General features: G+C 37.8%; 1 protein-coding gene across 16 annotated transcripts in view; it reads right to left on the reverse strand.

Annotated features, from left to right (window-relative positions):
* The window catches only part of UNC79 (unc-79 homolog, NALCN channel complex subunit), a 309568-nt gene that overhangs the window by 153319 nt on the left and 138709 nt on the right, over positions 1–17540 (reverse strand). For all 16 annotated transcript variants that reach the window (XM_063643951.1, XM_055288333.2, XM_055288335.2 and 13 more), the window contains 2 exons: positions 16564–16735; positions 14697–14927 (listed from right to left, as the gene is read on the reverse strand). In XM_063643951.1, the coding sequence (XP_063500021.1) occupies positions 14697–14927; positions 16564–16735 (403 nt within the window). The remainder of the gene's footprint in view (positions 1–14696; positions 14928–16563; positions 16736–17540) is intronic.

A 17540-nucleotide genomic window follows, 5' to 3' on the forward strand; every position in this document is an offset into this window, starting at 1 on the left:
CCCATTTTAAGTTCAGCTCCATCTTCAGATTAACTGAGTATATTCCTTGCTGGTCACTACCCACAGTCATGAGATATTTACAGTTGAGGAAACAGCCTAAGATACTGGCAAAGACACACTCCCACAACAGCAGAAAGTCCAGACGTCCCAATACCCATAACAAAATATGATTTCAAGATTGTTATAGTTATGGTTTGACGTATTCAAACACTAAAACATCAAGGATAGTTTTCTTTAAATCAATAGAATATAAATTTTGTCATGCTCTCTGCTCACACTTACATAGACATGGCTTAGCTTAGCTTTTATATAGAGATGACCCCTATACAAGAACAACTTAAGGATGCCGATGCCCTTCTCTGTAAGGGAGTAGCTTTCAATAAACTCTCTCTTCTCACTGCACTCTGCCACTTGTCTTGAATTCCTTCCTGTGTGAGATCCAAGAACCCTCTCTTGGGGTCTGGATCAAGACCCCTTTTTCTAGTAACAGTTGCACTTGGGAAAATCCCTTTGGGAGAATAAAAGGCTTAAACGCCAGAGGCATTGGCTGTTTGTCCCCAGCAGCCAGACAATGGTCTGGCAATTAAAGATTTAAAAGGGTTTTTTTTAAAGAGCTCTATGGTAAATGAGATTAATTAAAAGGGGATAGCCAAGCTATACATACATTTAAAAGGCTGTTAGGCTTTTTTCTCTTCTTGGATCTTGTTTTTTTGAAAAAAAGGTTTTTGGGTTGTTTTTTTTCTCAGTTGATTAAATTGTTTCTCCACTTACTCTGTCCTCTGGCACACATGCCCTCACTGCCCTGCATGAGAGGACTTAAGGTAATTTCTGACAGCCTGGAACTCCTTGAGCGAAACAGAAGAGGCACCACAGACTCCTGTTTTGGGAGAAACCTCTGTTTTCCAAGTAGAACCCAAAGAATTATAAGCAGACAGATACTCCTCAAAATCTGAGGCTCTGTTCTGTTTTGCATTATGTTACCTGATCTTTTTGACTTTGGGGGGCATCAGAAATTATTTTGCATTATTTAGAAATGTTGAATCTTAATGTGCAATAGCTAAATAAGAGGCGTATTTTTTTTAATGTCCAATAGCAGTTGCTTATAGTGAGTGGCTATTACTACAGGGTGATACCCCTTTCTTTGTGTGTTTACATAAAAAAGCCATGCTCTTGGGCACCTAGAAGGTATGAAATGGAGGATGGGCTGATTACAGAGCAGACTAATTGATGTTGGGTTGTCCAGCAGCCTTGGGTAAATGTCCTTACAATAAAATATGCTGTGAAAGCATTGCACTGTCTTGTCTCATAGCACTTCCTTCTTTGGGGGGACCCAGTATTTGGTGTAAAAATGGGATCCTTGATTTTGGGAGATCTGTTCTGCCTTCCGGCTGTGCCCACATACTAGGCCCTAAAAACTGCATGCTTTCCTGGCCTTGTTCTTTAAAAGGTTCCACCCTGAATCCAGTTTAAAAACTTACATCTTTAAAGAAATCTCCACATGTAAGGGTATCTTTTTTCCCTGGCTGTCCCACCTAAACTTTTACTCACACCATTTCTCCCTTGGTTTAAGTAAAATATAAATTATTTATCTTATTTCACCTAAGAATTGTCCCTTTTAAAATGCAAATTCAGATTTACCTCACTGATAATTATTTAGGGCAGAGAACAGATAATCAAAAGATTGATGCTCTATCTAAAATAAAATGAGAAAGAAATCTTGGCCAGGTGTAGTGGCTCACACCTGTAATCCCAGCACTTTGGGGGCCCGAGGCAGGTGGGTCACTTTAAGCCAGGAATTTGAGACCAGTCTGGCCAACATGGTGAAATCCCATTTCTACTAAAAATACAAAAATTAGCCGGGCATGGTGGCGTGCACCTGTAGTCCCAGCTACTTGGGAGGCTGAGGCAGGAGAATCACTTGAACCCAGGAAGCAGAGGTTGCAGTGAGCCAAGATAACACCACTACTCTCCAGCCTGGGTGACAGAGAGAGACTCCATCTCAAAAATTAATTGAAAAAAAAAAGAAAATCTTAAAAACTGGCAAATGAAGAATCTTATAACTCTACCAGATCTGCTTCTCTGTCTGTCTGTGTATTTATATGTGTCATGTATGTGATGTCTTACTACCAAGACATGTAAAAGACCTCCAATGAATTGGCTTAAAGAAAAATAAACGCTTAAATAAAATATTTTATCAGAAAAACAAACACTTTAGTTCACATGGCTTTAGTAATCTTTGGTAAATAAAGACAGTTTTAAAGACTATTAATAAAATAAAATTAAATGTCTTTAAAATTTAGGCCTTCAGTCTAAATTAGGCAGGTCAGAAACTGCCCTTGCTAGATGCTTTAAGGTTATTAACTGTTTCTATGACTTTTGATAACTGTTTGACTTGCCTGCTTTGGGGCCATTAGATTCTAGGTAAGGCCTGGGGATATATAGAATTAGACACACTCCCTAGCTATACTGGCAAAGAGTCACATATTACCTGTAGTTCCCAGGCTCTGCACTTGGTACAGAATTAAAATTGCGTACACTAAAAATAAAAATTAGGTGTTTTTAATAAAAAGGCATGGGAATGTAGTTTTTAAAAGACAAACTAATTTTGTCTAATTTAGAGGTTGTTCAAGGATTGTTTTGGGTTAAAAGAAAGATAGAATATAACTGAAAGTTTAAGCCAGTTGGAGAAGGTTTGTGAAAGATTAATCTGGAAATAGAAATTCTGTGTATGAGCTAGTTGACTAAAAGGGTATTATTTCGTTTTTCCATAAATTAAATATTAAAATAAAAGCTCGCTAACACAGGGCCAGAATCTGGGCTCATGTGTCAGAATAATAGGGTTTTTCTGGAGCATTTATCTGCTCTTTAACAAAAAATTTGCAAAGGGTTATAAAAATCTTACCTTATGGTCAAACTGGTTAAAATTAGATAGATTTGTTTATCAAATTTTATTGAAATTAGCTTTAGTATTAATATACTAATGCAAAGGTAAAATTTGGTTTTCCCTTTTGAGCAAGATTTTCATTCACCTACAGGAAAAAGAGAGAGACAGAATTTTTTTTTTTTTTTTTGAGACAGAGTCTTGCTTCAGCCAGTCACCCAGGCTGGAGTACCATGGCATGGTCTCAACTCACTGCAACCTCCGCCTCCTGGGTTCAAGTGATTCTCCTGCCTCAGCCTCCCGAGTAGCTGCGACTGCAGGCATGTGCCACCACGCCCAGCTAATTTTTGTATTTTTAGTGGAGATGGGGTTACACTGTATTGGCCAGGCTGGTCTCAAACTCCTGACCTCGTGATCCGCCCACCTCAGCCTCCCAAAGTGCTGGGATTACAGGCATAACCCACTGCGCCCAGCCATGCTGTCTTTATCGGGTCTGGTTATTTGGAAAGCTGAGTCCTCTCTCTATGAAAGACTAAAGGATTTTTGCTGTTTAGAAATCTTTGAGTTAATCATGTTGGTTAAATAAATAAACTGTGGTCCTATTTTGTGATGTCAAGTGTTTTAAATTTTGATATTTGACAAGCTTTCCAAAATCAAATCCTGAATTAAGCCTTTTTTGACCTAATTAACCGCTTTGTATTGTAGGTCCTCTGAAGTCCAAAAGAGACATATGCAGCTTATTTGGTATATCAAAACCACACAGGAAACACTATCATATTTAAAATGGTGTTTAGCTTTTTTCAGATTATATTCACATAAATGTGTGATTAATATGTATTCCAAAGTTATATGAGATTCCTATGATTCTGATATGCCTAAGTATCTGCTATCAATAACAATTAAGATTGTTATGTTAAATTATTGTGTGTCACAGAAATGACCAGATTTCCCTGTTGATTGCATCTTTAACTGTGACTGTCCTAAGACTGTTGTCATCCACAGACAATTGTCTTGTTTTAATCTATTCCAAAAGAAGGTTTATAATCAGCTAAAGGACTCTCATGGATACTCTTGGATGCAGGTCTCTGACAACTTGGAGACTGAGCCAGTAGAATAGAGGGAAAAACTTGTAAGACCCTCTTGGAGATCTAATCTGTCCATAAATATCAAGCAGAACAGAAGTTAATTTCATGGACTAAACAAAGAGGAGATTGAAATAATCTGTTTATGACCTTTTCTTCCTGAAATGCTGCTAACCCTTTTTGTTTTGTTTTTCAGAGTCAAGAAAACTTTTTTCCCTTTTAAACTATTTACAACTTTTAACAAGTGAGTAAACTACAACCTATAAGCAAAATTTCGAGCATGTTTCTTTCTCTTTAGCTGATTTCTGCAGAATTTGGAACCTATATGTGAGTATTCTTAACTTATGGCAATATAGTTGTTTGCATACATGCAATAAGAATCTGTTTTCTTTTGTAACAGGACACAACTGGGGAAACTGGTTATTTTATCAAGGCTTTATGAGAATGACATGCTTTCATACTGCTTTTCTAAAAATTGAGGTTGACTTATAAAGCCTATAAAAGCCCATTGGAAAAACTGCCCTCATATCCTGTCTATGCAGTCCTTGTACAGGGTTCCTGACCTATGGTAAGTAAAGACTGTCACTTTCTAACAGGTCCAGAAGCCCCAAGTTATCTTTGGACTTCAAGAGGGGAGGAATTCACCCAATTTATACAAGTGTTTGCAGGTACAGATAAATCCATAGCTAGGCTCACAGCTTTAAAAAGTCTAATCTGAGAATCCTTACAAAACAAAGTTCCAGCAAAGCCAATTAAAAAAAAAGTTTATATGGCAAATAATTATTCTTGCTGCACTTCATGCAAATAATCAAAACAAGTATCATGAAACTAAAATTTAATTTGCAAACACATTAGTCCTACCGTAATTTGTCTTTGATAAAAATGAGAGACTGGAGAGGAAAAGAGTATAATACACCTGTTGTAGGTTCTAGTCTTATCTGTTGTTTTTGAGCTTTTTAATATTATTTTCTGGGTTGCAAGTCTCCAAACTAACATTTTAAAAATTTTCTTCCACTTTTCTGACTTAATGAAATTGCTACTACCTTTTTCCTAAGGCCCTGCAAACTAAGGCTTATTCTTTATAATACAAGCAAAAAAACATGAAAAATTGCCACCACCCTGCTCCTCCATAACTAAAGATGCTTTGAGCCTAATAACTGGGTAGATTATGCCCACCATTAACAGTTGTTTTTCTTTTGTTTCCATAGAAATGTCTCTTATTAAAAGTATGTTTGCCTTATATTTCAGACACCAGGAGACTCATTCTCCAAGCCTATTCACTTAAATTCCAAATGGCACCTGATTTCTTTTCATAGCGTTGTTAAACTGGACTTAGGCATTTTATTAATTATCACTGGGTACTATTTGATTTTTAAAATAATTATTTGTTATATTCAACAGGCGTACAGATGGTTAAAGTTTATGCCTTCCAGGCTTCAACAGTTCTAAGTCAAGCTAATGATGGCCCAAGGATTCCAACCCATACCATCCCAGAAGGATTCTAGTCCCTACAGGTCTCTAGAACAGTCAGTGAGAGATTACTATGTGCCTCTGAGGTTAGACAGGGACAACACCCTGTTCAGCACAACTGTTCAGTATAGCTTCAGAAGATGAGATCTTCAGCCCTTTTTCCTTAAGAATAAAGAGAGTGAAATATCTCAGAGGGGAATGAGACAGTAAGGATGAGGCTTGGCTTCAGCTCACACCCACTAGAGCATTCTTTCATGCATTCCCACTGATCTCAAAACCCACACCACTACCTCACCAACGCATATCCATTAATAGTCATACAAAGAAAACAGCCATTCTGTATTGTTCTTCTGTGCTCTTATATGTTTAACCATGCCTTTTACTTAAACAATTCCAGACACTGGCCTTAGGAGATCCAAAATTAAACTAAGGTTGCTGAGTCTCCCATCTCGGGAAGGAATGCTGAACAACTGATTTACAGCCTTGTTGCCACTGGCCAGACCAGCAGGTGACCCATAACTCAAGACAACCATCACAACCAGCTTTGCTGACCTGCATACCCTACTCCTAACATGCATTGCCCAACTCAGCCTGTATACTCTACCGCTGATGTCAATTCCTATGCTTTGCCTTAAAAAAATAAATCCTGGCCGGGCGTGGTGGCTTACGCCTGTAATCCCAGCACTTAGGGAGGCCGAGGCAGGCAGATCACGAGGTCAGGAGATTGAGACCATCCTGGCTAACACGGTGAAACCCCGTCTCTACTAAAATACAAAAAATTAGCCGGGCTTAGCGGTGGGCGCCTGTAGTCCCAGCTACTCAGGAGGCTGAGGCAGGAGAATGGCATGAACCCGGGAGGTGGAGCTTGCAGTGAGCCAAGATTGTGCCACTGCACTCCAGCCTGGGCTACAGGGCGAGACTCCATCTCAAAAAATAAATAAATAAATAAATAATAAAATAAAAAATAAAAAATAAATCCTACCAGCTCTTTTGGGGGAACCAGCTCGGGGATTCTTGTGCCTCCACTGTCTCCCTTGCACTTGAGAACAAGTCCTGAAAATAAAGCCTTATCTAGGAAGTCCTCTTGGCCCCGTATTAATTTCCATTACATGGAGAGCCAAGGAGCCTGTGGTCTGTAACATATGTATATACATTATGTATATGTGGTATCTTCTTACCTCCAGAAAATATTGCCAAATTACTTTATAAAATTCCTTAAGAGACCTCTATTCTAAATGGGTTTTGTGAAACAAGTAACTCAAAATCTAAGCTGTTGGAACTTTATATTTAAGGGAATGTGATTATGGGACCTGAGTCATGTAAACAGGCAGCTGCAACCTAGGCAACTGTAACCTTGTTTTTCTAATTACAGATTAGCCTTTTTTCTTACTTACATTATTTTGTAAAATGTAGTAAATGACTAAATTGAGCCAGGGAAGACTCCTTCCTCTTTTTTTTTTTTTTTTTTTGATACGGAGTCTTGCTCTGTCTCCCAGGCTGGAGTACGGAGCTGCGATCTTGGCTCACTGCAACCTCCGCCTCCCAAGTTCAAGCAATTCTCCTGCCTCAGCCTCCCAAGTAGCTGAGATTACAGGCACATGCCACCATGCCCAGCTAATTTTTGTATTTTTAGTAGAGACGAGGTTTCACCATTTTGGCCAGGCTAGAACTTCCCTCTTTCCTCTCTCACAGAGACTTCATGACTATCATATTGTCTAGGATGAAATGTTAAATATACTCTTTTAAATTGGAAAGGCAACAAAAACTAGCTGTATGGAAATGAAAACAAACTGTAACTAACTAAATTGTTGCAATTTATAAACCACCCTTGTGTAGAAAATGTTATAATCCTGCTAAATTTCTTTGTTTTCTGCCTATATAAGCAAGGCCTTAACTTTTAACTGCAGAGCACTGACGCCATTTCTCTGAAGTCCATGTTTGCTGAATGGCCATTCCTAGCTTTTTGCTTAAATACATGCTTTAAAACTGGTTTCTGATCCTTTTGATTAATTCAGATTGACAGTTGCAAAACATATACACTTACATGTTAAATTAAGTCTAACCTAAAGCTGTCTTCTTACATATTCTAAGTTTGGCCCAACAGTTTCTACGTATACATAGTGAACTGTAACCTAGCTGCATGTATAAACAGATTGTAACCTACTCTTGTGCCAATCACTGACTTTTGGCCAATCAAGGGCAGCCAACTGTTAATAAGGCAAACACCAGGATGTAACCAATCTGGCTGTTTCTGTACCTCATTTCCATTTCCTGTATATTACTTTTCTTTTCCTATCTTTTTTTTCCACTACATGGCTATGCTGGAGCCTTTCTGAATCTATTCTGGTTCAGAGGCTGCCTGATTTGTGAGTTGTTCTTTGCTCAATTAATCTCTGTAAAATATAATTTGTCTAAGGTTTTTATTTTAACATATATAAATTAAATATTCCTAAACCTCTCAGAAATATAGGAACTAACCCAAATGCTTTCAAGTGTACGTGATTTCAGTAAATCTGTAAATGAGACAAGTATAATATTGTTGGTTTAATAAAAACAACTGTGTTTTCAGAGTTATCAGCATTGAGTACCATGCTGAGCACACGTTTTGCTTCTACCTGGGCTTACTACTCAAATAAACTAATATATTTACCAATGTTTAAGATTATAGAATTTACAGATTTGATTTTAATTAAACAGAATCATTCTGACAAAGTTTATATCAACAGTAATTGTGTTTTACAATGTTTCTGCTTAGATGTAGTTTTCAAAATCTTTTTGGTAACTTGAAACCTTAATGGTATACTAAGTTAAATTAAATGGCAGGTATTCATTGAAAATCTAGATCATTTCTAAGTAGGATAAAATATTAACACATTAATTGCTGATCATAAGTTTATCTGCTTTTAGCTTCTTATTTTTTACAAATGCTAAAGACATTTGGTTTTGTTAAAAAGGATGTTCTTTTTGCCACATTGGGGAATCATACTAAGAGGAATATGCGTCTAGAAATTGTGAGATGGTATATTCACAAAATTTGCTAAAATGCCAAAAAATGCTGATATACAACAGACAATTCACAGTTGTCTAATAGTTTTCTCTGGAAAATAAAGGATAATAAGCATTGAAAATTATAATCAATCATATGTAAATTGAACTACTAGACATAATCAGGATGAAGGAAAAACCTCTGTGTGCAAAGTATTCAAGTAATGTAGAATGTGGTTTTGTTACAGGAAAAAGAGGAATTCTTTCCTAAAGGAGCTGTTTACTCATCATTCCTGAATGAGGAAGAGGAAAGGACCAAAACCTGAAAGGGAAGGATGGGGAAGACAGAGAAAGAGAATTTTATCTTGTGTGGTCATGTTGGCTAAGATTGAGTAGATTTACTGTAAGGTTTTTAAATGAGCTTTAATATTAACAGTGTACTGATGCAAAACTAGAGTTTCATTTTCTCTCTCTTAAAAAAACAACATTTTTTAGATTATCTTATTTCTGTTCTTAATAAGAGGTTGTAAAAGGTTTTTCTTTACCTTTTGAAAAATCTGCCTAGGAAACTACCACAGTCTGAATATTTGTGTCCCCCCAAAGTTCTTAGGGTAAAACCTAATCACCAATGTGATGATGTTAGAAGGTGGGGCCTATTGGGAGGTGACTAGATTATGAGAACAGAGCCTTTATGAATGAACACCCTTGTCAAAGGGACCTCAGAGAGCTACCTTGCCTCTTCTACCACATAAGGACACTGCCAGAAAGCACTATCTAGGAACCAGAACGTAGGCCCTCACCAGACACTAAATCTGCCTTGATCTGGGACTTTCCAGCCTCCACAACTGTGAGAAATTTGTTGTTTATAAGCTACCCAGTCTACGGTATTTTGCTATTGCAGCCCAAACAAACTGAAGAAACTAAGAAACAAAGACTGTGTCTTATCAGAATAATTTCCTGTGGCTTTTTTGTTTTTGTTTTTGATTTTTTGTTTTTTGGTTTTTTTTTTTTGAGACAGGGTCTCACTCTGTCATCCAGGCTGGAGTGCAAGTGCATGACCATGGCTCACTGCAGTCTCAACCTCCCGGCGATCCTCTCACCTCAGTCTCCCAAGTATCTCGGACTATAGGTGCGAGCCAACATGCCAGGCTAATTTTTTAAAATTTTTTGTAGAGACAAGGTCTCCCTAGGTTGCCCAGGCTGATCTCAAACTCTTGGGCTCAAGTGATCCTCCAACCTCGGTCTCCCAAAGTGCTGGGATTACAGGCATGAGCCACTACTCCTGGCCTTCCTGTGCTTTTTGTCTTTATCCTGTCCTAGATTATTTAAGAGAACCAAGTCTTCTAAATATTAAAAGAGCTAAGTTTTGTTTCTCTTTTTGTTTCTTACAATTGTGTTGCTCCCTATATTTACTTTTGAAATCTCTTAATGTCATATGGGTTAAATAAATAACTAAGAATTGTTTCACAGTGACCTGTAATGTTGGTTAATCAAGTACTCAAATCTTTTGACATTTCTGATAACTTTTGATATTTTGCCTTTCCAAAGCCAAATCCTAAATAAAATCCTGGTCTTGAACTGACTGAAAATTTCCCAGAGGGACGCTTGAAAATATCAAAGGATTTGTTCTTACCTATAAAAAGATACATTAAACTAATTAGGTTTATTTGATATGTTTAATTCTACGGAAAGCGTTGTCAAATAAAAACAGATGTTTAACTGTCCTTAGGTTACATTTGCATAGGGAAATGTTATGAAGACAAATATTTCAGGAATTATATAAAGTTCCTAGAAATTTGTCAATGCCCTTGCTGGCATGATACGTCTTTATGCTTCTTTGTCTGATGGTAGACAACAATGACAAAATATTATCAGTTATCATTTTGTTATTATTTTAATGTTTCATGCTACAGAAACAACAAAACTGCCTTGTCAACTGTGTCACAGTGAACTTTCAGCAGATCTTTAACTATGACTATTTTAAGCCTTTTGTCATTCAGATAGTAATTGTTATCTGATGTTTTTCTGAAAACTCTTGCAATCGGCTACTAGCAAGAATGCTTATTTTCAACATAAACAGATTGTCTCTGAGATCCGTGGAAAGGATTATGACAGGTACCCTGGCGTACAGGCTTCTGGTGGCATTGCTTAAATAATTGAGATCATACCACTGGAATGAGTAAGGATTGCCAGAACTCTAGTGGAGCAGCTAATGGGTTCATTAACTGCTAACTCAATGAAGCAGAACAAGACTGAATTACATAGGACTGAATGATAAATTATTGTAATTTGTATCATTTTTTGTTTTGAACATTGCTAGTTTTTAAATCAATGTTCTGTTTTTCAGATACAAGGAACCCCTTTCTCTTTTCTCCTAAGCTATCTATAACTCACAATAATTTGGTAGATTTACACCTTTGTAAACAAAAATGAAATATATCTTTTTTCTCTCTACTTGATTCCTCCAGAATTCAGAAGCTCTTATTGAATATTCCTATTTTCATAGCATTACAGCTATTTGCATAAGTTGAATAACAATCTGTTCTGCTTTTAACAGGACATAATTGGGAAACTTGGTTATGAAACCACCTTTACAAAAATTATAACAGTGAGAAAATAATGACAGTGGAGGAGATCGGATCTAGCCAACCCCCTCTTGCCTTTAGCATTTAAACTGCCAAACTAGCTTTGGGAGATATTTAGCTTATAGTTTAAATGACAGTAGCCCTTCTCAAAAATTCAAATGCCTTTCTAAAGAGACCACAAGGCTATGAGGAGGAAAGGAGCCTGAATTCTGCTAAGGTGTAGACATAAATGGTTGCCAGCTCTTATTCCAGAGGTTACAAGATACGCAGCTTCTCCAATTATTCCTGCGGATAACATCACTATGGTAGAACCTAAGATTGGCTTTTTGAGATAGCTTTTCATGTTTTTTGCATGTCTGACACCCACGGCTCCACCTGGAGCCGTGTCCTCCTGTGTCCCCACCCATAATCAACTCAGCATAAGAGGACAGCTTCAACTCCCTATGATTTCATCTCCAACCCAACCATCAGCAGCAGCAAGCATCCACTGTCTAGCCACCCCTACTCCTTCCTCCAAATTGGCTTTGAGAAACCCCTAACCTACAAGCCTTTGATGAGACTGATTTGAGCAATAACTCAGTCTCTTGTGTGGCATGGCTGACTTCATGTCAATTAAACTCTTTCTATACTCAATTCTGTGAATCGATGTTGTTTGTGCAGCAGGCAGGAAGAACCCATCAGGCAGTTACAGTTGTATTACCAAGCCTTTGCAGAATGTCATATTTGTGAATTGCGTGGAATCTGATATGACAAACAGTTTTAAGGAACTAAGATTGACTTTATGGAGCCAGTGTTTTCAAAGCCCTCTTGGAAAAACAGATTCGATAACTGCATTACAGAATTCTCAGCCTTACAGATGAGTAAAAAAGGTCACTTCCTGGGAAACTTAGAATATTTGGGAGACCTCAAGGAGAAAGGAATTCACTCAAATCTGTAAGTATTATAGATGAAATCTGACGACAAGTTCTTGGCCTGACTTCTAGCATCAAGAAACCTCTAAAAGTCCAATCTGAGATTCCTTGTAAGAGTTCTGGCAATGCAAACTTTAAAAAGCCCTAAGTAGTCAATTACCATTCTTGCCGTGCTTATGCAAACAATCAGACCAAATTTAAAGAGACTAATTTTGTAACCAAAAGTAATCTTACCTTGATTATCTTTGGTCAAAATGCAGGTGATTGTAAAGAGAAATTTTATGTTTTGATGAAAAACTATAACCCACCCTTGTGAGTGATCAGATTCTAGTCCTGTTCATCACCTTTGAGATAGTTTGCACCTCTTTGTAAACTAGATCCTTCTGTCTTGCCCATTTTGCCAGTAACACTTCTAACTTTTCTCCTACCCACCTGACATGGCATCACTGAGAACTAAAACCCAACTTCCTAGATCATTATTAAGACTCTGGGTTATCTTGTTACAAAGCCCTAAAAGCTGAAGGGGGACAATATGATATAAAATTTAAAGGACTTATTGCTACAACAGTTTGGTCCACTCAGGAAGTTCACCAAACACTCACCTCTTCTCTGCTCTGCTCTGGAAAATAACCGTAACTGTGACACTGATGTTCTCACTCCACCGTCTAAACATGCTTCAAGACCAACATCTACACATCTTCTCAACTGTCTGCCCTCCGTACTCAAAACCTAGATTTATAGTCTATCCCAACCATTAATCTGTGCTTTTCTGGTTCCTTGTTCTATGCTCTTGTTCTCCTCTGCAGATCTCTTACCTCACAATTTCTAACCTAAATCTTCCCTCTATAGCAATCAACCTAGCTTCTTTCATGTATGTTGAAACTTCAAGGGAAGTTTCAGATAAGGGAAATGTTATCCACTGAAACCCTACAGTTGGTATAAAGATTATTTTAAAGTGAAAACATTTAAGCTAAAGAAGATGCAAAAAGAAATCTTATCTGAACTTCCATTATGTGACTCAAGCAGAGTCTCCAGAGAAAACCCTTCTGTTATCCCCCTCCAAAGGGAGTTTCCTGTGGATTCAGCTGCTGTGGAGATAGCCCAGCTCCCATGGTATTAAAAAACCCAATGGAACCTTCCATACCTTCTCACTGAAGCCCTTAAGTAAACCTTTTGTTAAGTTTGATATACAAATCTTTTATCTCTGGCTATTCAGAAAGTAATTTATCATTGAGATCTCCCACATGTACTCATAAATATACTTTGTCTTCTCTCCAGTTAAACTATTGTCAGTTAATTTGCAGACCCCAAAACATCTGCACCTAAGTTGGAATAAGAAAAGTTTTTCTCCCAACATAATCATTTCTTCTCATTTTCCAGAAGCATGTCACATCAATCCTTCACTATTCCAACAGACATAATAACAGAAAACATATCAACACAGGCAAAGAATGTCAGAAAATGGGAAATTTCCTTTAGGCAAAAATTCAATTTTCTAAGTGAGTCAGTAGGTGGCACCAAAGAAGAAAGAAGTACATCTCCATAAATGCACAGATCACTCTGAGTCCTGAAAATCCAATAAAAGTTACCCCTATAGATGGTCTGTGCTGTTTTATCCTTAAATGTCCTACTTTAGCACAGGTTTCTACTGAAAACTGCCTCAAGATCTCTTTGAAAGGAAATAAAAAATCACAAATAAAAATAACACTTAGTAAACACTTGGAAAAAAAATTTCACGTATTACTGCCAAAACCTGATTCTGGATATCCACCTTTCTGGGTTAGACGCAAATTACATCATATTCAAAAAATATGGGCTGCTCACAGTGGCTCATGCCTGTATAATCCCAGCATTTTGGGAGGCTGAGGCAGAAAGATTGCTGGAGGCCAAGAGTCTGAGACCAGCCTGAGCAACATAGAGAGACCCCATCTCTACCAAAAAATTCTTTTAATTAGATGGATGTGGTGATGCATGCCTGTAGTCTCTGAGGTGGATCTCTTGAGCCCAGGAGTTCAAGGCTGCTGTGAGTATGACTACACCACTGCAGTCCATCCTCAGTGACAAAGTGAGACCCTGTCACAAAAAAAAAAAAAAAAAAAAGGAAAAAAGAAACATGGGATCTTCTCAGATGTGATCCATTGAGGCAGAAACAAGAGGATCAGCACAGAGAAATCTGTTCTTAAGTGAGAGGAATAGGTGCATTTTGTCTGACCCTGAACGTTTTTGGCATTTCAAATGGCAGGGCAGGGACTTCTACCATTCACCTGTATATATATATATACATGATTAAAAAAAGAAAAAAAGACATTTCCCCTAGTTGAATGGTAATCTTTCCAAAGATTCTAAGCCAAAAGGGGACTGAGCTCTAGTAACCTCATGGAAAGGCTTTTTTGTTGTTTCTTAATAAAAATATTTAGCTTCCCAGCTACTCCAGAGGCTGAGGCAGGAGGATCACTTGAGCCCAGGAGTTCAAGGCGACCAGCCTGGGCAACATAGCAAGATCCCATTTCAAAAAAAAAAAATCAGCAATGTTGAGAAAGAATAGTCCCTTAAATTCTTAAAGATACCTCACAAATGCATCTTGCCATTCTTCCTCATCCCAAATCAACATCAAAGCAGCACATCACCCAAGACATAGTTACTAAATTCATTTAGCTATATTAGTTAAAATAAGGAGAGATGTTCCCCCTCTGCAGACACTGATAATACCCGCATGGCTAAGGCAGCACTTCTCCCCAAGTCCTCCTCTCTAACAAGGTGAGAGCTGTACGCCTCCACTTACCCTGGCAAATTCCATGGGTTTAGGAAGAAGGCACATGACCATGACATCGAAGCGAACATCACATACGGTCTTCAGCCATTTGGTTACAAACTGAGGCTTCAGCTTTTCCACCAGACTTCCCACTTCATCATCCATCATATATGCAGTGGAGTGAAACCACTGAAACACCATGGCCACCAGCCGGGCCAAGCTTTCTGTAGGTGTGTTCTCACTGGGTGTGCAGAGGCTCACCTAGAAGTAGGTAGATTAGAACCTTGTTCAGCTTCCATCCATCTTTACAAAATTATTACAGGTGCATTAAAAGGCAAAAAAAAAAAAAAATAAAAATAAAAAGACATCCCAGATAATCCGTTTGAAATAGGCAGTTTTAAAAATGGGGATCGCTTATCCAGAAACTGTGTTCATTTCTACAGGGATAGATGGATTGCAACAACAATTTTCCCTCAAGATTTCACCTTCCAATTAAGCATTTTCTCCTACAAGAAATCCATTATATAATCTGCACCAGATAAATGCTTCTAAAAAGTTAGGTCAACAAAATGATATTTCATCAATATCCTCAATGAAAATAATGTATATACATTTCGGTTCTAAAATGATCATATTTTGCTAAGAATTGTGTATTAGTAATAATTCAGATACCTTGGAGTCCCCCCAATTCACTATCATAAATAGACTTTTTTTTTTTTTTGAGATGGAGTCTCCCTCTGTCACCCAGGCTGGAGTGCAGTGGCGTGATCTCGGCTCACTGCAAGCTCCGCCTCCCGGGTTCACGCCATTCTCCTGCCTCAGCCTCCCGAGTAGCTGGGACTACAGGCGCCTGCCACCACACCCAGCTAATATTTTGTATTTTTAGTCGAGACAGGGTTTCACTGTGTTAGCCAGGATGGTCTCAATCTCCTGACCTCGTGATCTGCCTGCCTTGGCCTCCCAAAGTGCTGGGATTACAGGCGTGAGCCACCGCGCCCGGCCCATAAATAGACTTTTTAAAACATCATTCATTCATTTACTATGAACTAATCTTTTATTGAGTACTATGGCAGGGTCCAGGAATAAAAAAAATAAATAAAACATTGTCCTTGCCTTCAAAGAGTTCACAGTAGTAGCCATTGTGTCATTAAATAATAACTTCTAGGAAGCAAGATATGTGAAATCAACAATTAAATGCCAATTTGGTAAAGACTCTTTCACAGAACTATGTGCAAGTATAATAGAGATATATCACTATGGAGACTGAATTAATGTCTCCAACGGGCAAAACAAAAGCCTGCTTCTCTGCAGCATTGGTAAATTCAGCTTGCTTGGGACGTTAGATCTGTATGTTTGATCTCTACTGAATAGATGTTGAAGTTAAATCAGTCAATAGCAATCATATTCCTTGCATTACTTTGGCTATAATGTCTCTGGTGTACATAGACTTATCATAAATACACAAAAAGCTCCACAGAGACTGAACTTTCAAGAAAAATTTCACGTACATAGGTGATGGGACATGAATTATCTGTAAATGTTATTGAATCCAGTACTTGACAATATATACTAGCAACTTTCCTACTTGTACCAGTCTAGATCCTGATACTGTAGGTTTAACACCTGGCTCTTCATCAAAATCAATGGCCAAGAGCTTTTTAAAAAATTCCCAAGATTCTGGAATGTGATCTGGGAATTGTTAGTTTTTAAAAGCTTTCCTAGGTAAATCTAACATGCAGCTCAGGATTGACAGCTATTGCCGTAGAGAATTCAGTCCCATTGCTAAGGTTAATTTTTCACTATTTACTCCTTTTAAAAGAACAGGAGAAATTCCACATCAGTACAATTTTGAAATGAGAAATAAGAAAGTGGAGAAGAGTTAACTTCTTTTTCTTACTAAGAACCATATTCCAAATTGACTGAGCAGCCTCTGATCGTGTTTATCATCGTCCTTGTTATCAAAGTCAGCATTATCCAGGGAATGGTGGGAAGAGGAGAGGCCCAGCTGCCGCCGCCGGTTCAGCTCGTATTCTCGCTGCTCAGCATGGAACTCGGCTTCTTTCAACAAGCTGCCAAAGAGCAGTGTGATTTCAAGTTAGACTGTGAAAAAACACATTCTAGATCATGACCCATTCAGAGGAAGTACCTCATGAGTACTCAAGCATGCTGGATTGCTCTTATTTGAACTGAGTACTGTGTTACTGAGTTACTGAGTACTGTGCATCCTGAGTTACTCCAGGATGCCGCATTCTATTTTCTTACTATTTTATACTCCATTCCCATTTCAAAGATGAACAAACTGAGGCACAAAGAGGCTAGTTCCTCCAATCAATTAGCAGCAAACAGAACTGATCCCTTCTGACTTCTGGTTCACCAACCATCCCACTATAAGTCAATGCTTCCTCTATATCTATCACGAAACTGTACAGACAGCAAATGCATGATACAAGGAAAGACTGAGGAGCTTATACCCAAATGGAAAAATATACACCATTTGGTATTCAAAGACACGAAAGTGAAACAGTGAAAATTCTTTTTTCCATTTGCTAAACTGGTTCCAATTTTAAAAAACAACACTCAGTATTGGTAAGTTTTATACATGGTGTTGGCATTATAAATCCATACACACGTTTTGAAAAGCAACTTGGTCGTGTATTAAGAGTCATGTAAATATTCATACCCTTTGAACCAAGGTACTTGATATCTGGTTGTCTACCCTAAGAAAATAAAAAATGTAGGTACAGCACCATGTACAAAAATATTTCTCAAAGTGTTACTTATAAAAGTAAAAAACTGGAAGCAGTCTAAATATGTAATCATAGAGAAGAGTGAGTTATAGCTAGATTAATATTATATATCCACTACAGATGATAA

Source organism: Symphalangus syndactylus, chromosome 8 (genome assembly GCF_028878055.3).
Source record: "Symphalangus syndactylus isolate Jambi chromosome 8, NHGRI_mSymSyn1-v2.1_pri, whole genome shotgun sequence".
Taxonomy (NCBI): domain Eukaryota; kingdom Metazoa; phylum Chordata; class Mammalia; order Primates; family Hylobatidae; genus Symphalangus; species Symphalangus syndactylus.